This window comes from Lutzomyia longipalpis, chromosome 4 (genome assembly GCF_024334085.1).
Source record: "Lutzomyia longipalpis isolate SR_M1_2022 chromosome 4, ASM2433408v1".
NCBI lineage: Eukaryota > Metazoa > Arthropoda > Insecta > Diptera > Psychodidae > Lutzomyia > Lutzomyia longipalpis.
Window position 1 is genome coordinate 10,818,911 of NC_074710.1, and position 22,287 is coordinate 10,841,197.

Consider the following 22,287-nt stretch of genomic DNA (forward strand, 5'->3'; position numbering starts at 1 on the left):
GAATGAATGAACGCCTTTGTGAAATGAATTTCTCATAAGAAAGAAAATAAAGAAACAAAAATGAATTTATGTCAACAATATATTTTGGAAGTAAGGTGCTCATTTCTCAACGTTGATTTTTAACATTGGTTTTTTTTTAAGTAAGTGTTTCACTTTTGTGAAATGCCGACTAATTGTTTACAAGACAAAATTAAGATTTTATTTTATTAAAAGTAAATTTATGTGGAATTAGTTAAAAAAAGTAATTTATTTATTTTATTTAATTTTAAATTGCTCTAAAAGTAATTTAATGGACCTGTGAATGTTTTGTGGATTTTATGTTAACAGCGTATAAAGAATTTTTGCAATAAGGTTGTTTACAAATTATTTTAGTTCTGTTTTGTTATTGTTAAATTTAAATCTTTCTAAAAATAACTAAACTTTTTTTTTTAAAATTGTCCTCAAATAAAACTTTTTATTCAATAATATTATCTTTTTATTGTAAAAAAAGTGATAAGTCTATTTTTAAACAAATAATTTTTAGCACGTAAATAAGAATAGGAAAGCTTAAAAATTAAATTAAAAAAGACAACTTTGGGAAAAAACAATGCTGCGTAATTAACCCTGATATACCTACTTAAGCATAACTTAAAAATTTTTTAGATAAGCCAATTCTCAACGGTAATGTTCTTAAAATTTTCGTAAACTTAACTGATTTTATTTGACTTTTAAGCAAGAGCTTATAAAGTTAGGGAAGACCGGATGTCAATTTCTCCTAAATTATAATTCGGAAATTGTAGACCAGGAAATTTCCCATAAGAATGACCTATCGAAGAAATATTTTGGCCCTTGGGGAATCCTGCAGATAAGCATTTTTACAAATTGACTTTTTTCACTCCAGTATCCCCTACCTACTTATAACAAGAATTTTATCAAAACAATTTGTAATAACGTACACAATATACTACAACGCAAAATACTTGTTTTTAAAATAATTTTCCTAATAAAGACAATAAAATATTTTTATACACTAAAAACATTAAAACTTTTTTACCCTTCGCAACATTACCAAAATAAATTTTTATTAGCTTTAGATAAACTATATATAAATAGAAGCTGCTGCTGAAAGAATTTCAGTTTGTGTTCCAACACGGAATTGGAGTGAAGATAATCTTGAAGGAATATTTTTTGCCAAAATTGTGTTCTCTGTTAAAATGTTAGCCAGTAAAGTGTTTTCTATGGCTCAAAAAACTTGTGGTAGAATAAGTTTTTTGAAGTCAAACATTAGTTTTGAGGAAGTTTCTAGAGGAAGGCGTACATTTAGAATAATGTCCGTCAACTATTTGGAATATTTGGATCCGAAAGATAATTACGCAATTTTACCCAATAAGGATACCACCAAATCATACGAGTTAGTGAATCTTTGTAGAAAAATAGCGTAAATGGGAAATATTGGCTATATGGATTCGGAAGGAATCCAACAGCCGTACAAATTTAAAGTGCAGAGGAAGAAGAAGAAATGGGAAATTCTCACACGATTGGATCATTCAATGGGTCCAGAAAATTTTTGAAAATTTAATAGTGATTTTAGTTCTCGTTAAATGGTCAAGGAATCTTTTAGTACATATTGAACCCTAAAATGCCCAGGAATTTTTGGAATTCATTCAATCTGTTTTTAGAATTGTTTAGAAAAGCCAATTTTCAAATAATATTTTTAAAAATAAATCTTACCTATTTATTTTTTATTTATTTATTCATTTTTTCTTTTATTAAACAGTAAATCTTACATAAGGGGTACAGAAATACCTTCTGATACGTTGCTCTCACAGGCTAAAAGAGAAGAATTTATGTCCTATTTTCCAGGTATGTACTTTTCTTAGTACATTGAAATTTATAAAAAAAGAAATAAAAATGTACGGGTAAACTGACCAAGCTTACGGGAGCTGTGTTTCTTTCAGTGTACCAATTTTGTGAGAGCAAACTAGAACGCGAATTAATTCAAATACGCGCAAAGTAGGGAAAATTAGAACAGTCATACCCTAATAAATCTTTAGAAGGCTATATCTCGAGAACGGATCCATAGATTTTCATAATTTTTTTTTTGATTTAAAGGTCTCGAAGTCAGCTATAACATATCGAAAACTGAAAAAAATTTATGTCGCCATTTTCGAAAAATTCGAGTTCGAAAACTTTGTTTTCGATTTTAGCGCCTCTTGCGGTCATTTTTCGAAGTTGCAATGTTCTAGACATTTGTAGGGTTTCTCGAAACCTTTCATTTGCACTTGAGTTGATCAAGATCGGACTTGTAGAACCCGAGATATGACATGCCAACTTTGGAAGGCTATATCTCAAGAACGGATCCATAGATTTTCTTCATTTTCGGCATGAAGCTAGATAATATGGTCAGCTATAACATATCAAAAAATGAAAAAAATTTATGTCGTCGTTTTCGAGATATTCATCGAAAACTAATCGAAAATTTTGTTTTTGATTTTTGGCCCCATAGCGGTCACTTTTGAAACTTCGGATGTTCTAGAGAGTTGTAGGGTTTGTTGAGATCTTTCATTTGACCCCGGGTTGATCAAAATCGGTCAAGCCGTTTTCGAGTTATGGTCGATTTTCGATGAAAAATTGTGGCGGCCATATTGACTAAACGGCTTGACCGATTTTCGAAAATGAGGTATCGTTGGAAAGCTCTTGATGGCCCCTACAACATATCAAAATTTCAGCCCTCTAGCTATAATAGCGGCTGAGATATAGCGAAAACAAAATTTTGTGGTTATTCAAAATGGCGGACGGAGGGGTTTGGGGTAAAATTTGACATCATAATCGGATGTCTTCCAGTCGATATTTAAACTTTGCCGTTTACCGCAAGTCTCTATCTATTACCGTTCTCTCGCAATTTAGCGTTATACTACGGACGGACGGACGGACGGCCGGCCGGCCGGAAAAAAATTTTTTTGGCGCATACGTTTTTTGGAATGTGGGGACCCTAATTCGTGCTCATCCCAAGTTTGAGCCCGATCTGACGACTTTCGATTTTGCTCGGTACACAAAAGCTGTGTCTGAAAGAAACACAGCTAATACATAAAAACCTGAATAACTTTGGTACAGTCCAACAAATTAATAAGATTAATTTTTATGAACTTTTTCAAGATATCCTAAAGGAACTTGAAGCTAAAGCTGCGACTGTTGATCACATAGAGAATGGAAAACACATGACAAGGGTAAAATTTAAAATTTTATTTAATTATTAAGAAATTGAATTTATCTTATACACTTTAATTTTATTTTTATACTTTCCTACAATAGATTTTGCAATACGTTGTTCCTGGCGGTAAGAAGTATGGGGGTGTTGTAACGGCTGAAACTTACAAAATGCTCGTACCAAAGTCCCAATTAACACCTGAAAATTTAAAACTCGCTTATTATCTTGGATGGTGCTTGGAACTGGTAAGAACTGAATTAAATCTATTAAATCAGGAAGAATGGGAAGAATAGAAATTAGTGAATTATTAGGAAAGTTAAGTTTATGAACTTGTTGAGCTTTTCGAAAGTTTTCATTTAAATCCGATTTGATCAAAATCAGACGAGTAGAATCAGAATTATGGTAGATTTTCGATGAAACAATCTGGCCGCCATATTGGTTAAACGTCTTTACTGATTTGTTTCTTGAAATTTATGTGATCCTTCCGAATGTGGACATCTTAGAATTCTTCATAATGTTAAGAAAAATTCTTTAATATTGTATGATTAAGCTCATTTCGTGGTTTTTTTAAATCATCTTCACATTTCTGGGTATTTTTTGGTAATAAATCCCCTAAATTGAACTTGGCAAAAAATTAATTTTCCCATTATTTTTTTTTTAGCTTGTGGATAGTATAAATATGGTTGATGATATTATGGATGGCGGAAAAACACGCCGAAATAGACCTTGTTGGTATCGCCTGGAAGATGTTTCATTAACTGCAATTAACGATTCATTCATAATTGAGCATGGTGTGTACTACCTTCTGAGGAAGCATTTTGGACATTTGGATTGTTTTATGCGCCTCTTGGAACTCTTCAATGAAACCTCATTCATAACTTACATGGGCCAGCATGTGGATCTGAAGTCGTCACTAAATTTCCTTAATATTTCCATGAAAAACTACGAAGCAATAGTTATGAATATCAGTTCGTACATCATCAGTTACTTCCCCGTTGTACTTGGGATGACCTTAGCTGGGTACAAGGATCCGGAAATTATTCAAAAAGCTGGGCCAATTTTAACGGAACTTGGGTATTTCTATATAATTGAGAACGACTATATGGACTGTTTTGGTGATCCAAAGATTACTGGGAAGGTGGGAACCGATATTCAGGAGGGCAAATGTCGCTGGCCAGCTGTGGCTTTCCTCGAGAGGGCATCTCCTGCCCAAAGGGAGATCATGAAGATGCACTATGGTCGCGATGATCTTAATAGTGTGGCCATTATCAAACAACTATATATGGATGTAAATATTCCAAAGCTCTATGAAGAATATTCAGCTGAACTCTATCATCGTCTCTTGAAGAATGTTGAAGAAAACTCCTATGGAGATTTGAAAAAAGTCTATATGAAATTAATTGAAACAATGTCCTATTCAACGCCAGCTGGTGGTTTGTATCCGTAGCAATTCTCACACCATTTCTGCAAAAGGACAGATAGGGGAATCAGGAGTTCGAAAATTTAATTCTGTAGCGTTTCTTTTTCTTAATAAAGTTTGTTGAAGAAAGTTAATTTTTTTTTCCAAAATGCACAGATAAACTGAAAAAAAATCTTTTGGTGGGATAGAAGATTACTTTCTGGATTTCTTTAGAAAAAAAAATTCTTTAGAAAACCGGATTCTCCGTCGGATGCTTGATTAATTATATTTTATTAAAAGTCGACGTTTCGAACTATTTAAGTCCTTCCTCAGGACATTCAATGAACAAATTTAATCACGTCAAAAAATAAATAATGTGTTGTGAATGTAGTGATTTGTTATTATTTTTTAACGTGATGTTTGTTTATTGAATGCCCTGAGGAAGGACTTAAAAAGTCCAAATCGTCGACTTTTAACCATTTTATTGGGTTATTGGGTCTATTAGGTTATACGCTGACCCAAATGTTAGATTTTGAAATTGTTAGTTTTGTATACCTAGTTTTTTTTTAAATATTGAGTCCAAATTAGTACAAGACTATGTCTTTACAATCCCAGATCATTTTATGATCTCAAAAGAACACAGAAGGACGAAAAACTGATTTTTTTTTTGCAAAAAATGTCTTATTTGAGCACAAAGAAACCCACAAAAAGTATTTTTTTAGTTCAATTAGCTCCCTAGTTTGATCGTGGTCCTGAAAGGGTTAATAAATTATAATTAACCAAGTATCTGACCAAAAATCTTTTTATTTTTTAAGTTTAAAAAAAGGTAAAACGTTAAAAGGTTAAAGTTAAAAGGTAATATCCAAAAGATCTTCAAAAGAAAACACTTATCTTATGTATATAACTGAAATATAGAACTTTCTTTTTATTGATTAAAAACAAAATCTATACACATGAAATGTTCATCATGAATACAACATTCCCAATAAAATTGTATATAAATTGAATGAATGAATTGAAAACGAAAAAAAAAGAAAAAGTGAATTGTGTGGAATTTTTGGTGGGAATTTACCCACCACTACCACCACCCAATTCCTCTTCATATTGCTTCCTGAAACAATCACCAACGGGGAAGAAGTCCCAGCATCTCTGTTGATACATATTCCACACGTAGGTCTCCTGACCCGTATACTCCGTGTCGGGTTTATTAATTAGATGCATAAGGAAGAACATGTAATTGGCTAGATTGTGTTCCTTCTGGACGTGCGTATCGAAGCCATGCGGTACTATGTCAAAGTAATCCTTCCCTATGCCACATATGAAGCAATTTGACTCCATATTCTCCTTAACTGACTCCAATTGATCACGGAGCTCACCGAAGGCATCAATAATGAGACCCTGAATGATGGCCAGAAGGATGACAATGACAAAGAAGAAGAATGTGATGTCGAAGATGATGCGATAGACTTCGTAGTCATCACCATCTGGATCACCAATTTCATCACCTATCCCACCACCAGCTCGTACACCCTTGTACAGATGGAAGACGAAACAAGTGAGCATATCGTGGCACTTCTTGTCCACTTCCTCATCTTCTTCCTGCACGTAGAATTTGCGGAAGAAATTGAAGGCAATAACCGTGTAAATGTACACGATGATCGTAAGCAGCATCACCGTTAGCACCAATTGTTTGCCATTGTGGGTGACAGATTGCAAGATTGTGCGCAGGGTCTTGAAGCCAACGGCAACATCCAATAGGTGAGCAGCGAAGAAGAAATTGTTGAAATTACCAAAGATTGAGAAGGTAAAGTACCAAAGGGAGTACAAGAAGGCATTGTCAGTTATTGTTACACCCGCCTTCCAAATCTGATAGCGCCAATCAATGGTGACGATGTAGTGAACGAGACCACCTCCTTCAGCTTCTTGTGCCGTAAATGCTGACTTCTCCATCCCCAGAAGATTCGATATGCAATCAAAATCATACGTTTCACTATACTTCTGCCGCACCTTCTTCTTCACAAACTTATCCCAGTAGTTGACGGGGAAGGATTTAGCTGATATAACAAGTTTATCCCAATGCGACTTTATATCATCATCTTCTGGTTGCTCAGCTATGAAGAGTCCATCGAATTCCAGGCGTCGTGCAATCTCCTTTTCACGCTTAAAAATAGCCAAAGGAACCTTTAGGTGATAGTAGGCAATCAACATTGCAAGGGAGACTGTACTATGGAGGAAAGCAGCTATTCGCAGGACATGTTCCATGTAGTAAAAGTCTTCATCAACATGCACCGATTCCAATGGATCTTCCTCTTCACCCCCTTCGCCGTCCATATCGAGACCACTACCTTCCAGTAGAGCCCCAAGTCCAGATCCCGAACCCCCTGAGCCGAATTCCATATCAAGTTCACCTTCCCCAGAACCACCTTCATCTTCCCCGAATGTCGTGACTTTGTAGAAGAGTAGCATGAAGTTGATGCAGAACGCCAACACCAGTGCCACATACTTGAGATTGTAGAAATTCCGTGCGAGAAAGCTCACTATCTTGTGGGTGTACTGTGAGAAGTCAATTTGCGTAACTGCAGCCGGTTCTTTGGGTTCTGCTGAGGATTTCTTACTTTCCGCCTCAATGGTTGCCATTGCAGCTTCTTGAAGTTTCTGTGCTTCCGAACGTTCCTGAGCAGCTCTCTTAGCTGCCTCACCACCAAGGAGATCTACAAGGGTAATCGGTGGCTCTTGACCCTCTTCCGTAGCATGTTCACCTGCTGCAGCTGCATCCTCTGGACTACTCTCCCCAGTTTCCTCCATTGATGACGATGGACTTGCTGCGGGAGACTCATGCGGTGCCAATTTGTATTGCCCATTCTCTTCCTTACTTATATCTAATCCGAATGCTTGTACCGTCCCCGGGGGCTCCTCTTGCGGTAGTGCCGGTAGTGCTCGCATTAATCCCGTTGCCTCAGGTACGGGTTCGGGTTCAGCCTCCTCAGTACCCGATCCACGCATTAGAGACATCAAAACATTGAGGAAGTACTTCACAATAAGAGCAACACCATAGCCTGAGTAGTAGAAAGCATAGAAAATCATCTTGAAGAATCCCACAAACAGCTCCGGGATGGATTTTGTTTGTGCAACAGCTATTTGGTGCTTTATGTTGGAAACACTGAAGAAATGCAAAATGAACCAGAAGCCGTCTTTGAAACCTTGTACTGTTCTCTTGATTGGATCCTTGGCAGCTCTAGAAAAATAATTCAGAGAATAAATTAATAATTTTTCATTGATTTGTGTTTAGAAATTCAAATAAAATTTTTACTTCTCTTCCTCCTCTTCGCTGATGTAGGTACTGAATGATGCTTCCCTTCGGACACTTGCACCACCCTCATCAGTTGCCATTAGTGCAGAAGCATGGGTCATTTCAAAGATGGCATCTTCGCAGAAATTCACAAATGCCTCCAGCTTCTCCTTGTCACCACCTTCTGTTACAATTGAATAGAAGAAAGCTCTCTTTGATTCCTTAATTTGCGGTTTTTCCCATTGCTCAATGTTGGATTCCTTAATTTCAAAGTAGACTCTCTCAATCCTCTTTGAACTACCCATAATCTCAATTCTACCAAGGAACGCCTCAAAGTAATTCAGAACAGATCCAGCGGTTTCCAGGAATCGAGCAAGCCTGTTAGAGATTTAATCAAATGTTAAGGATGGACTGAATCACAGAGCAAATTAAGTCTTACCTTGGTTCATTGGGCATGTGCTCCGATAGATTTGTCAGAAGAACAGCCAAATTAAAACCAATCTCTTTAGCTGGGTCATGGAAGCGATCGACAAAGTCAATATAATCAATTTTCCCGTCATGATTTGTCTCACAGCAAGCCAATAAGAATTCAATTTCCTCACTGAAGGAAATTTAAAAAGAAAAACAAATTAGAAAAAGAAAATAAATTTAAAAAATTCATAAAAATCTTACGGGGTGTAGCTCTTTTGTTGTTCCATTTTATCCTGAAAATCTTTTGGATTAATCCACCCATCACCATTGGGATCAATCTCCTGGAAACTGGGTGTTGATGTGAGATCCTTGAGTTTGAGGAACATATCGAAGTATTTGAGGATCAATTCAACATTCGACGCTGACTCCACGAGTGTGTCCACCATTTGCTTTCCAATGGTACCATTGACAACATTTCCCTCAAGCATGGACAACATCATGGTGATCATGTCCTTCTGCAGATTGAGTAGCTCCTTCAGCAAATCCACTTGACTTGAATGCTTCGACAACTTGTCTTGCATGTGCGAAAAGAGAAAGAGGAAACCACCAACGGCATCCCACAATCTCGAATGTGCTAATGCCTGCTGATTGAGGGTACACGGACCCTGAATGACCTCAGTGAGTGTATTGAAAACTTGACTTGCTACCCCAATTGCTTTGAAGAAGTTTGCTTTCCCGGCGGGATCAATAATTTCCTGGAAGATGATTTAAAAAAAATCAAGAATTCATAAAAATAAATTTAAATTTGGGGCGAAATTCACTACTCAGTCGGGCTTAAAATTTTAAATCTGTTTTAAAGACGGCTTTAAGGTTTTAAGTCATTTTTTTTTAAGTCTGACTTAAAATTTTTAAGTCAGGATTGGATTTTCCTGAGTTGTCCTGGAAAATATGTAAGATTTTCTGATTAAAGAACTTGAATTTGATTAAAAATAAATCTTAAATTGTATTGAATAGAGAGCAAGAAAAAAAGTTAGGTTTATGACTTCTTTATAATATTTTTATTTTATTTTTTTTTTAATTTAATTTAACTTTTTTAATTTATTTTTTTTTAATTTTAGTAAAAGGAAAAATCGTGACTTTTCAGTAAAATGTGCACAATTTCACCGTAAACTAATTTCCCAGATTAAGCCCCTGAGATGAAGTCTTAATGAATGGCTTTAGGGAAAATAAAATAAAAAATAATGAAGTCATAGACTTAACTTTTATAAATTTCTTGCTCTCTATTCAATGCAATTTAAGATTTCTTTTTAATCAAATTCAAGTTCTTTAATCAAAAAATCTTACATATTTTCCAGGACAACTCAGGAAAATCCAATCCTGACTTAAAAATTTTTAGTCAGACTTAAAAAAACTGACCTAAAACCTTAAGGCCGACTTTAAAACAGATTTAAAATTTTAAGCCCGACTAAGGAGTGAATTCCGCTTTTGGACTATGCGGTAGCAAACCTTGCTGGAATAGTGCCAATAGAAGTCCATAATTGATTCCTGAAGTCGCAATAGGTAGTCCACAGTACAGATAACCACATTGACTGTTGTAGTATTACCTGCCTGGGTTCTAAGGTAGTTTTGCCATTCTGCAAAAAGTTCGTTAAAAAGTTAAAGTTTTAAAAAAAATGAAATCGAAAACTGTTGCAATCGCAAATAATTCTTTTAAACAAACCTAAATTATGCCCTTCACATGTCAATTGGATGAATCTAAAGAGGGCACACGTAAATTCAGCATCGTGCATATTTTTTTCTCCTGCTGCACCTTCAGCTCCAACTCCCAAACCTAAAGGAAAATTTTCAAGAATTTGAACGTTACAACTAAACTTCCAATCTAATTTATTGTTGTTGTTGTAGTACCTTCTGCCTTAGTGTTCCTCTCAAATGCATCTAAATCCAATACACTACAGGAATTCATTAGACCAGCAATGGACGTAAAGAAGCCAACATCCTTTTTCTCCTTGAGATGATTTAACATTCCCTATTTGGATAGATATAAGTAGATATATTGAGAGTTTCTTGTCTACCCTAATTACGTTATCTAACCATTTGAATGTCGATGTTACCACCGCGGAGAATGGCTATTCCCAATTCAAGGGTCTTCATGACCATTTCCGATGGTACACCCTTTGATGCCGAAATATGAAGAAGAACCATCTCAGCTACACCACGATTTGAAAGTCTAGCTTGATGGAAAAGAAGCTTCTGCTTCTCCATTTCTTGCTCCTAAACGACGTAGAAATCCACGAATTAGCTCAAAATTTGTTCAATGGTCAAATGAAAATCTTCATCTCATATAGATGGAGATTCTGCTGCATGTAACAATAGAACAACAAGCAGAGCAATTTAATAGCATGCGCCTTACCATAAGGGTTTCCATTGTGTTTTTCTAAGAGAAACGCATTTCGGATTTTGAGTAGGTATAAATATCTAATTTAGTAGAGATGAAGGTATATGACTTTTTTTTTCTTCTGAAATTTCTTTGATTTTTTGTAAGTGATGGAATTGGAGGGAATGGATGGGGAGGAAAGAAACTTTAAAAAAAGAATAAACTTTCAAGTTAAAGTGATGAAAAAAACAACTCAATAATGTGAAGGTGAACACGTAGCGAAAGCACATTGCGACTTACATGAATACTTGCCCCACTTGATTCACCCTCTTCACCACCGCCTTCTTCTTCGCCACCCTCCTCTTCTTCTTCTCCGCATGATTTTGCGGCAATTTGTGCATAAGACATGTAGAGGGCATCCTCCTGAAGAGCCCCACTGCGTTCTGTCATGGCACCACGACAGAAGGTTGTAACAAGTTGAGTTAGTGGATCGGGCTTGCTTTCTTCCTCCTCTGCATCCTTCTTCGCCTTCTCAGCATCCTCAAATGATTGCTGTAAAATAATTTAATTTTTATGTTAATTTCATTGTTAATTGTTTTTGTGCTGAGATTGCGAATTTTCTTCTAATTGCCTTCAAAGACAGAATTTTCTTAAAATTTTGTTGGGTGAAATTTTAAGTCAGATACAGACTTAAGTATTCTTCATTTTCTTTAAGTTTTCATAAGTTTTCTTAAGATTCCTTAAGAAAAATTGAAGATTTTTAAATTTTCTTAAGGGAAGCTTAATATTTATTCAGTCATGCTGAATTGAGCTAGATGCATATTTTTCGATGATTTTTCTGATCGCTTTCGGGTATCGAAATTCGTAAGAATCTTCAAAAATATACATTTCGCTCATTTTTAGCTGTGTTTCTTTCAGACACAGCTTTTGTGTACCGAGCAAAATCGAAAGTCGTCAGATCGGGCTCAAACTTGGGATGAGCACGAATTAGGGTCCCCACATTTCAAAAAACGTATGCGCCAAAAAATTTTTTTTCCGGCCGGCCGGCCGTCCGGCCGTCCGGCCGGATTATAAACTTAAATTGCAAGAGAACGGTGATAGATAGAGACTTGCGGTAAACGGCAAAGTTTAAATATCGACCTGAAGAAATCCGATTATGAGGTCAAATCCACCCCCCCACCCCCCCGTCCGCCATTTTGAATAACCTCAAAATTTTGTTTTCGCTATATCTCAGCCGCTATTATAGCTAGAGGGCTGAAATTTTGATATGTTGTAGAGGCCATCAAGAGCTTTCCAACGATACCTCATTTTTGAAAATCGGTCAAGCCGTTTAGTCAATATGGCCGCCACAATTTTTCATCGAAAATCGACCATAACTCGAAAACGGCTTGACCGATTTTGATCAACCCGGGGTCAAATGAAAGATCTCAACAAACCCTACAACTCTCTAGAACATACGAAGTTTCAAAAGTGACCGCTAGGGGGCCAAAAATCAAAAACAAAATTTTCGATGAGTTTTCGATGAATATCTCGAAAACGACGACATAAATTTTTTTCATTTTTTGATATGTTGTAGCTGACCATATTATCTAGCTCCATGCCAAAAATGAAGAAAATCTATGGATCCGTTCTCGAGATATAGCCTTCCAAAGTTGGCATGTCATATCTCGGGTTCTACAAGTCCGATCTTGATCAACTCAAGCGCAAATGAAAGGTTTCGAGAAACCCTACAAATGTCTAGAACATTGCAACTTCGAGAAATGAGCGCAAGAGGCGCTAAAGTCAAAAACAAAGTTTTCGAAAATTTCGAACTCGAATTTTTCGAAAATGGCGACATAAATTTTTTTTTCATTTTTCGATATGTTATAGCTGACTTCAAGACCTTTCAAACAAAAAAAAATTTAAGAAAATCTATGGATCCGTTCTCGAGATATGGCCTTCCAAACATTTCTTAGGGTATGACTTTTCAACTTTTCCCGACTTTGAGCGTATTTAAATTAATTCGCGTTCTAGTTTGCTCTCACAAAATTGGTACACTGAAAGAAACACAGCTCCCGTAAGCTTGGTCAGCTTACCAGTACATTTAGTTACGAATTCCAACTTTTCCCTTGAGAATCTTAAATTTTTCCATAGAAATCTTAAGAAAACTTTATGAATCTTGAGATTTTGAGGAGCGTTAAGTTTCTCCCACTAAAGAATTTGACTCCATAGACTCCAAAAGAATAAAAAAAATCTAAAAATCTTGTTTATTAGTTAAAAAAAATATATTTTGAAAAAATTGCTAAAGCATAGAATAATTCCATACCGTTAGATCCTCAATCATAATTTCTTGACCAGCATTTTCATCCTGTAGCCATAGCTCATGGTAGGTTCGTGCAAAAATATTACAAGCCCGGTGTCTGTTGGAAAAAAAATTAAATTTCCCTTTTTCAATAAAATCCTTTTCATATAATAAAAAAAACAAGAAAAGTATAAAAAAAAACGTTGTTAAAAAGAATTAATAAGTCTTTTTTTAATGAAATATTAAAAAAAAATAGATAACAGAATATGCGCATAAGTATAGGGATGTTTGATTAGATTTTTGGTTTACCTGCTCAGCTTATACAAAGGTTTAGCTTTAAGGCAAGCAAGGGCGGATTTTCTTCTGGCCAGTGACACAATACGTTGCCATTTATCAGATCGCTGCTTTGGGCGATTTGCCTATAGGTTTCAAAAAATTTCCAATAACAAGCATTTTATTAATGTTAGAATTAGTAGAGGATAATTCTTGAAAATTTGGGGAAATTGTTACAACTTTATAACACACAAAATTCACACAATGTTATTAAAAAAAAACGTAATTATCACGAGATATTAGTGAAAATAACAAAGTGAAAAATCAATGAAAATTCATCTTTTAGAAACCTTGGAAGAGAATGAAGAGAAATTTGTCGGAAACAAGCTATTACAGCTCTCTTCCTCTGGATTGATACACAACTTTGGTAAACGTTTTTGCTTTGTTGCTGCGGGTGATCAATCTATTTTCGGTTGAATAAGATATCATGTGAATACGTGTGCTTAATAAAATATTTAAAAATAAATAAATTTTATGTTAATTAAAAATTCCTCACTTACCATATGTAGTCCAAAGAGAACTTTAGCCATTGCTACAATCCTATCAACTGTATCATCAATCTTATTTTCGGGCTTCTTATCGTCTGAAGCTTTGGATTTTTCTACAATTTCATCAATTTCCGTTTCTTTCTTCCCAAGTTTTGAGTACAAATAGTGCTGCCAAGACATTTCATCAGCTGGATCGAGTTTATCCGGTAGTGTTAGCTGCGTACGAGCAAACTCAATTACATCGTACTCTTGCATTTTCTTCAAATACCGATCCTTGCAATGCTGCACCAATTCTTGCTCACGCCCGGCAAACAAATTCAAGCCAACCGGGAGGAGACGCTTCAAGCAGGCAACCATTAAGCTTGCCTGAACCTCCTTATCCTTGTCACGTTTCTTACTTCGATCCTTCTTTTTCTTCTTTATCTTCCCCCCAGTATTCTGTTGCCCCTCAGAAATAACCTGCGTTCGTCTCGTTGCCGTTGGCATGATGAGTGCCATATTATCAATTTCATTGGCTGATATGAAATTTTGTTCCTCCTTCAGGAAGTACTGACTCTTGGACCAAATATTGAAAATCTCCGCTACGTGATTGTACAACTCCTCAGCTTCCGGGATGTTATTCTTTAGCCAGTGATTCCTCTGCAAATCCACGTATTTTATAAGTAACGGGTAAAAAGAGTAAATATCTCGTACAAGAAGTTGCCAATCTTCCTGAATTTGTGCTTCAACTTGCGATGTATCATCCGTTGCGGATTTTATAAAACCCCGAAGACTTTCTTCCTTGTGGAACATATTATCGGTACGTTTACGTACACGTTCAGCTAGCGGTAAGAAGGGATCCTTTAGCAATTCTTCCGAGCTATTAATAATGATCTGCTGTGTATAGGCTGCAATCCTCGTCATCCATGGGGAATTGTCATTCCCAATATTTTTCTTAATCATCTTCAGGACATTCTTAAGTAGCTGATTCATATGATCTGCCGTTACCATAGTCACGTGATTCCTAATGATTTAAAAAAAAAAGTTGAATTTACACATTTTTAATGTTTTCATTTTTCTTAAACTTGATTTTCCGATGTTGGTTTTGTAGCCTAATTTTTGAAGAAAAAGAAAATAATTTTTCGCCATCTTAGGTGCGACGCCATCTTGTGATTTTCCGGATTTTCCGACTTTTTCACAGAACTGCACTAAAACACAAAGGTAGGTTTTTCTCAGGATCTACTGGATGGATTTTGATGGGGTAAAAAGCAAATGAAAGAGGAAGTATTAGCGGAGAATGTATCGGAACTAAATTTTGAATTTCGACCCAGAAGCTCAGAAAAGTAGACAAATATTCTTATTGACTTTTCTCAATTTCTGAGTCGAAATTCAAAAATCTGTTCTGGTACATTCTCCGCTAATCTTTCCTCTTTCATTTACTTTTCACCTCATTAAAATCCATCCAGTAGATCCTGAGAAAAACCTACCTTTGTGTTTCGAGGGAAATTACAAGATGGCGGAAAATGATTTTCTTACTCTTCAATAATAAGTCTTTAAATGTGGCTAACACCAGAAAACTACATAAGTTTAAGAAAAACGCCAAGAAAAATAAAAACATTTAATTTCACCAGCTCTCAAAAGAGACCCCCTTAAAAATAGTCTTACCCTGTAGTTGGTGTAAGATTGTCAGGTCCTTGAGCCCACCAGAAAGGTAGGTAAGCGCAGAGAAGTGGCAGTATAACATCAATAATATGTTGAGCATCATTGTATGTCTTGTCAGATTCAACAAATTGATCAACTTCTTGAAGAATTGCTTCAAGATTGGGCATAGAAGCCTCCATCTTCACCATTATATCTGCAAATATTTATGAAAATAAGAAAAAAATGTAAAAAAAAATATTTTGCTCTTACCTTGAGCTTCTAAAGAATGGTCTGCAATTCGATTGAGTAGAGAAAATTGATTGTGCTTATTGAGATGAGGCTCTAAGAATGCAACTGGGAACGTTGAACTGAAAGCTCCTAAACACGATCCGAGACTTGGTTTATGTCGTTCAATTTCCGTTTTTAGGTACTTCCTATCATGAGTAAGGCTAGCATCTGTTCCCAAAGTATACAGTGATGCTAAAATCTTGTAGGAAGCAACTTGAATTTCATCCACTAAAAAGAGTTAAAAAAAAACCATTTTTTAATAGAATTTGTAAAGATTTTTGCGGAAAAGCCTTACATAGTAGATCTGATCCATATTCACAGGCAGATAAGTGATCAAACATTGCAGTTAAAACGGGTAAGATCACCGTATTCACATAAGCTAGAGATGTTGATGTCTTCAAGTGTGTTCCTCGCAAGTGACTATATCTTCCCTGAAATTAGAAAATTTTTGCATAAAGACCTCGAAAAAAGTAAATCCCATTTAAATGACAAAACTAACTTCTTGCAAATTAACAATGGTTTGTCCAAGATCGTCTGCGGTGTTATTGAAGAATGTCAGCATTGATGTACGAATAAATTCGGGACAATTCTTCACCAAAGACTTCGCATCAATACCCTTAACCAAGACTTGAAGGCATCGGACTGTGATGCGAACATCTGGACCAAAAGCTGCCAATCGATAGCGCAACAAGCTCGCTAACTTGCAGAACAGGGCAGCTACCATTTCTTTCTCTTTGAGAGATGCTGCTCCAACATTATTGGTTGCCGTTGCAACGGCTATAAAGTAGTTTCGATGAGTAGAAAAGTATTTTTCCATCAAAGGTAGAACAACCTAAATAAGGAAAAAAAATCATTTTTTTTTAAACTTTTAAAACACTTTTAAAGACATTTCTAATTTTTACTTTTGAAAAGAATTTAATATCTCTGCTACTTGTCTTGAAGGAATTCCTACGACTGAAAGTTGTTGATGGTTTCAGTAGTTTCATGTTGATTGTAGCTCTGTCCAAGTATTGAATTAACTTTTCCAGAAGCGAGTAGGCAAATCTGAGTTCAATAGCTGGACCACCACCAGCCTGTTCTCCATCAACGGACAAACCACGAGATGGTCTGAAAAAAATTTAATTTTTGTTTGAAGATAAACTAAATTAACAACCTAAAAAAACTTTGATTTACTTGTGCAACTTGTATCCCTGATATTGCATATATTTGAGGAATTCCTGAGATCTCTCTCGATCCTTGCGCTTCTCCTTGTCCGTTAGTAAATCATATGGTACAAGTTGTGAATGAATTGCCCCACCACATGTATTCAACTCTTCACGCTTCTTCTTTGCCCAGATATCGTGAGAATTCTCTGCAAGTCTCTCTGCCATATTTTGCATTTCACGACTTAGCGTTAAGTTAGTCATATCAATTGGTTGAGGATTGTAATTAAATGGTGATGATGAGTCACCCTGAAATTCCTTCATAGTATCAATTTTCAATAAAACATAAATCACAAAATTTATTTATGAAATCATGAACCAGGATCATCAGGAATCAACGGCACAGGGGGGTGGTTTTGAGTTGTAGAACAGTGAGTTTTGCGAGCATGAAAAGGGGTAGAAAAAAAAAGAGATTAAGGTCAGCGTGAGTTTGGTTTTAAAAATTTTGAATTTTAAATAAACGAACTAAAGGGTCGGTTTTGTACTCACAAGATTAGGTTTTGATGTTCTCCTTGTTGAACCACGATGCGATAGTGGAACATCTCCTTCGGCATGTTCAACAGTCCATCCTAGTGCAAGGAGTGCTTTGAGAGCCTCCCTAACTGGTTCCTTATACCGTTCACGCTCATAGTCAGTCAACATATTGTAGGGCTTTAGGCGAGGATGAGACTTTTGGCTGTCTGACCATTGCTCACCATATGACCATCCAGCCTCAAGTTTCCGACTCGCCCAAGCATCGTGGTAGTGCTCACTGAATTTCTGTACAATGGAATTCAGATCATTGTCAAGTACTACGGCACTCGTATTGATTGGCTGTGGGTTGTATTGTGGCTGATCTGGAGCCGATGTTGAAGCGGGTTTCCCATAGAAATCCTCATCGGTATTCTTTGATAAACTATAGTCAGGCGGTAGAGCACACCCAATGGCAATTAGGCATGGTAGCGCCTTACCAAACAGCTCAGGATCATAATCCATATTGCTCAAGGAGTCAAAGATATTTGAGAACAGAAGCATTGTGAGTCTTTTTTCCTCATCAGAAGAAGACCCATAAGCACCCTGCCCTCCACTTGACCCATAGTACTTGGCACACCGATCATAGTGCAGTGTTAGAAGGCGAAGTGCCACAGTTGTGTACTCCGAAAGGCGAGACACATCAACAGTGAGCTTACGTAATAACTTGAGGAGCATAGATGGTTGCATTTGTGCTGTGAGGGCAACAAGAAAATCAGAAACAGCTTCACGTTGTCCCTTTGTAAGCATTCGATTCTTCGAAAGGCGATAAACTGTGTGAAGTGTAGCATCAAGAAGACTTGCGTAGTTTTCTGCTTCATTGTAGAATTTAGAATGTTGAATAAGTAAAGGTAGAATTGAATTTCCAATGTAGCGATTCATTGAAAGAGCCATATCGCTTTCAGAGCCATCATTCTACAAGAAATAATTTTCTTTATTTCTTTCTTTTTTCTGACTTATTGATTTTGTAGTATGATGCTTCCGGTGTTCGTCAGAGGAAAATTCCCGCTCACCCAAGGAAGAGAAGAATTTGAGAAGATCTTTGTGAAGAATATTCGCCAAACACAAAAGCACAAACAAAGAGTGAAAAAGAAAAATCAAAAATTAAAAAGGAAAACTCTGCGGAAAATCCTAATGAGTGTGTGGAACATTGAGAGAGGAGGACAATGCCCAAGTAACAACAAGCAAAACCACTGAAGAAGAGCCACTATTAGGCTCGAAAGCTTTGGCACAAATTGCTGCTTTTCCTTGGGTGAGCGGGAATTTTCCTCTGACGAACACCGGAAGCATCATTAATTTTCTTTATTTATTAAGTCACATCTTACCCGATCGAGCATTGTGGCAGCACGAAGATCAGGCAGGAAGGCTTCCTCGAGTAGTTTGTAGAATAATTCCTGGGTTTCAATGCCGTAGACACGTTCCAAGAACATGACGATACTCTGTTTGTGTCCAGGAATAAGCCCAGAAGGCATATCTATAAAATTAACAAACAGACTATTATTTAGTTAACGTACTTGGCAAGAATATGAAGGAAAGAAACAATTTAGGGTAAATTGCTACGAAAATTTTACCTGATTTAGGTTTCTCTTCACCAGGAGCTGGATTTTGTAGCGTAAACTTTAGACTGAGAACACCTTGAAGATCTTCCAGTGGTACAAGTGATCGCAAGATGGCCCTAGCCCTAAGCGATTCATTCTTCCCCTGTGCAATTACAGAAGAATCCGGAGCACAGCGTCCAAGGAGATCAACAAGGGTGCAGTAGAAGCATAATATGGCAGCGCCAGTATCAATGTAATCTTCATCGTCATCACTTTCAGGTAGAGGATGGTTGAATGATAAGCCAGACATTGTTCCTTCTGCCTCATCTTGCAGCTTACGACGATCAGCAATCCTCTCGGACATTTTATTTGCATCAATTATAGCCCTGAGAAGACCTTCACCTTCCCCACGTAGAGCTGGACCAAGGCATTCAGGTCTACGGATCAATAGGCGAATAACTAAGTTTGCATTCTCCTCAACACTTTCACCATTCACCCAAACGCAGAAACGGAGGAAGTCCAAATATCTTTCACCCTCAACGGGATCCCATCCCAAGTCCGGATAACCCTTCTCCACGAGCTCTGAATTACTTTGCAAACCACACCTGGATAGGTAGACAGCAATCTTCTCCAAGTAGTGCTCTCTTAAAGCAAGAGCTAATTCAGTGTTTTCCATTAAGCTGGAGTATGCAACATCAAGTGGTGTTGAACCACGCAAACTTGGTCGCGAAAGGAGAATATTGGAGTTCTCCAGGAGAAAATCAAAATGATCAAACATTGCTTTCTGATTTTGACGACTTGTGCGACAGAAGTAGCAGAGGAAACGACAACATGCAACAACCATCTCATGGGATGTATCCTTCTCCTTAACTGGTTGTTCACCACCCTCACTCTGTACTGGTGCATCGCTTTGCGCTTGAGCCCTTCTCCCAAGGGTATTCATCATAACGGCCATTACATTCTCGTGCACCCTTAGAATACGAATCAAGTCTGGATGTTGGAAGAATGTGTGATTATTCACCAACTTCCACAGGCGCGTTCTCATTAATTTTTCTTCCTCCTCACTCATCTGTACCGGTAGAAGGGCACGTATCTGACTGAGACCCACCCACATACCGGCAACATCATTCTTCGTCTTACTGTTGATCACATATGTCTTCTCCAGAGCTTTAATTAGCTCACCAACAGTATCATACTGTCGCACCAGGAGGCTAAACATCTCCCTCACGAGCTTCGGTGTCTCAATTTGGGATTCCTCTGCCCAGGACACGATAGTCTTAATGAGGACTTTTCGGAATATTTCTTCAGGAGTCTTCTTAACTGGTTCACCCTTTTCCACCGGCTCCTCTTCTAGCTCCTTAACTGTATTGATAAAGTTAAATATCTTCGATAGTGGTCCGGACTTTCCAGTATCCGCTGCCCCAGCATCTTCTGCCTCTGAATCCTGAAGAGCATTGAGGGATACAGTGTACATAAGTTGAGCATGGAATGCATTGAGTGCATCCCGCAATTCAACACCACATGGGCAATTTTCAATATCATCATCCTCGAGAGCTTTGAAACTTAGAATGGCATTCATCTGTTCACGCGGAGGACATCTGAATTCACGCGTTTTCTTCGCAGCCACAGCACTCGGGAGATCAGATTGCTTTATCTCAATATAACGCCTCAACTGATCAGCCTGTAGATCACCAACAAATCCATTTGAGAATGCAATTATACTCTCAACACGATGTCGCAACTGGATGTCACAGAGATGATGGAGTAGGTAGCACATCTGAAGCTTAGCCCCTTCGGCCATTTTCATCGTTAAAAGACCCTTTCGGTGCTCATCTTTGCCCTCCTTGTCGAAGTTGCTGTCCCATGTCTCTGGATTGATCATTATCAAGAGTTTCTCAATATCTTGATCCGTCAGTATTCCCACAAGAAGAAGACGATCCGTTAGCTTTATCAATGGCCTAAAGGGGTAAAAGGAAAATTTAATTTTCTTTCTTGTCGAAGAAAATCAAACTTTTTATTTAGACGCGTTGTACTTACAGGAATAAATTTTCATTAGATCCACCAATTGGGTCCCGATTGTGTACTTGATTGATCTCAACGGCTTCTGCTAGGGCTTCCATTACAAATTCCCTGACGACTTCTAATGGGAAGCGTGGTGAATACAGGGCATCAATCGTCGGTATAGGCTCACTGGAAACACCATTGGCCACTACTATTGGTACATTTGGCAAAGGGGAGCTTGATAGTTCAAAATAATCACCAAGGTTGGGGTCAGGGGGCAGGGGTGTTGAAAGGAATTCATGCACATCACACCACAACACCGATGAGAGATAGGGTGCATACATGTAGAGAAGAGGAAGAAATATGTATTAAATTTTAAAGAAAAAAAAATGTTTGTGCGTTTAAAACGTTTAAAATAAATACGAGAATGTACAATTCTTAATTAAATAAAATTCTTTAATCGTCTTAAAAGAAAATTCTTAAGACGTTAATTTTTAAATTTCAACATTATAGCATAAAAATTACATAAACAGATTAATTTCTGCATTAGGATACAATGTTTAGTTTATTTAATTAACGAATAAATGCGTAATAAGGGGCTATTGGAATACTAAACGTGAAGACGTCTTAATTTAGAAGATCTATTTAATACTGGCTCAGTGCAATTAAAAACAAAATGTTTTATCAAAAAAAATGTAAAAAATTGTACATTCTTACTAATTTCTATCAATCAAATCCTTAATGTAATGGGTGCAACTTTTTAGTTAAATGAAAATGAGAATAAAAAGATTTTTCAGTGCAGAGTCGTAGGATTTTGAACACAATTCTTTTGGTTTAACAGTGCATAATTCTACAAAATTCTAGATCTGGATATTCTAGATTTATTTACTTATAGTCCCACCCTCCCAAAGAAAAAAATTACTTCATGTAAAATTAACTCGCCCAATAAAAATTAACCCATAAAAGCCAAACAGGGTTGCTCCAGAGAAATGGTCCTACCATTCAAAAACCAGGAAAAATGTTTATTTTTAAAACTTGAGTAGAGATAAAATAAAAGGAAAGTGCTTTGGATCATTAAAAAAAAATATGTTGCACAAAAAATTGATAAAGGAAATCCAAAAATTGAAAATTGCCAAGAAAATCATTTAAACGACAATTTTCTTTTAGTTTCCTCAGTAGTAAAATAAAATCGAAATATTTTGTTTTGTAAAACTTACGCAATTTCAGTCATTTTCATCTGTGGCCTTACTGATTCAGTCGTAATTGACCTCAGTGAATGACACATTTCAGTATCTTTGTACAGTTCCGCCAATTCTGGCCCAAGTGGGATGATGTATTCATTTTTGCAGACTTCCCTGTAAATTTA

The 22,287-nt window shown here is 36.7% G+C and overlaps 1 protein-coding gene across 1 annotated transcript in view; it reads right to left on the minus strand.

The window, feature by feature from the left end:
* Positions 1–5,478: 5,478 nt before the first annotated feature.
* Positions 5,479–22,287, minus strand: part of LOC129796019 (ryanodine receptor) — a 30,212-nt gene continuing 13,403 nt past the window's right edge. Inside the window, exons 19-42 of the mRNA XM_055837661.1 lie at positions 22,139–22,276; positions 20,958–21,158; positions 18,954–20,878; positions 18,708–18,856; positions 17,362–18,297; positions 16,844–17,130; positions 16,573–16,777; positions 16,170–16,502; positions 15,966–16,101; positions 15,653–15,898; positions 15,407–15,596; positions 13,775–14,765; positions 13,251–13,360; positions 12,966–13,059; positions 10,961–11,212; positions 10,697–10,720; positions 10,378–10,557; positions 10,192–10,312; positions 10,007–10,117; positions 9,793–9,920; positions 8,548–9,041; positions 8,315–8,476; positions 7,897–8,253; positions 5,479–7,821 (exon numbers count right to left, since the gene is read on the minus strand). Of these exons, the coding sequence (XP_055693636.1) occupies positions 5,655–7,821; positions 7,897–8,253; positions 8,315–8,476; positions 8,548–9,041; positions 9,793–9,920; positions 10,007–10,117; positions 10,192–10,312; positions 10,378–10,557; positions 10,697–10,720; positions 10,961–11,212; positions 12,966–13,059; positions 13,251–13,360; positions 13,775–14,765; positions 15,407–15,596; positions 15,653–15,898; positions 15,966–16,101; positions 16,170–16,502; positions 16,573–16,777; positions 16,844–17,130; positions 17,362–18,297; positions 18,708–18,856; positions 18,954–20,878; positions 20,958–21,158; positions 22,139–22,276 (9,937 nt within the window). The 3' untranslated portion in view covers positions 5,479–5,654. The remainder of the gene's footprint in view (positions 7,822–7,896; positions 8,254–8,314; positions 8,477–8,547; positions 9,042–9,792; positions 9,921–10,006; positions 10,118–10,191; positions 10,313–10,377; positions 10,558–10,696; positions 10,721–10,960; positions 11,213–12,965; positions 13,060–13,250; positions 13,361–13,774; positions 14,766–15,406; positions 15,597–15,652; positions 15,899–15,965; positions 16,102–16,169; positions 16,503–16,572; positions 16,778–16,843; positions 17,131–17,361; positions 18,298–18,707; positions 18,857–18,953; positions 20,879–20,957; positions 21,159–22,138; positions 22,277–22,287) is intronic.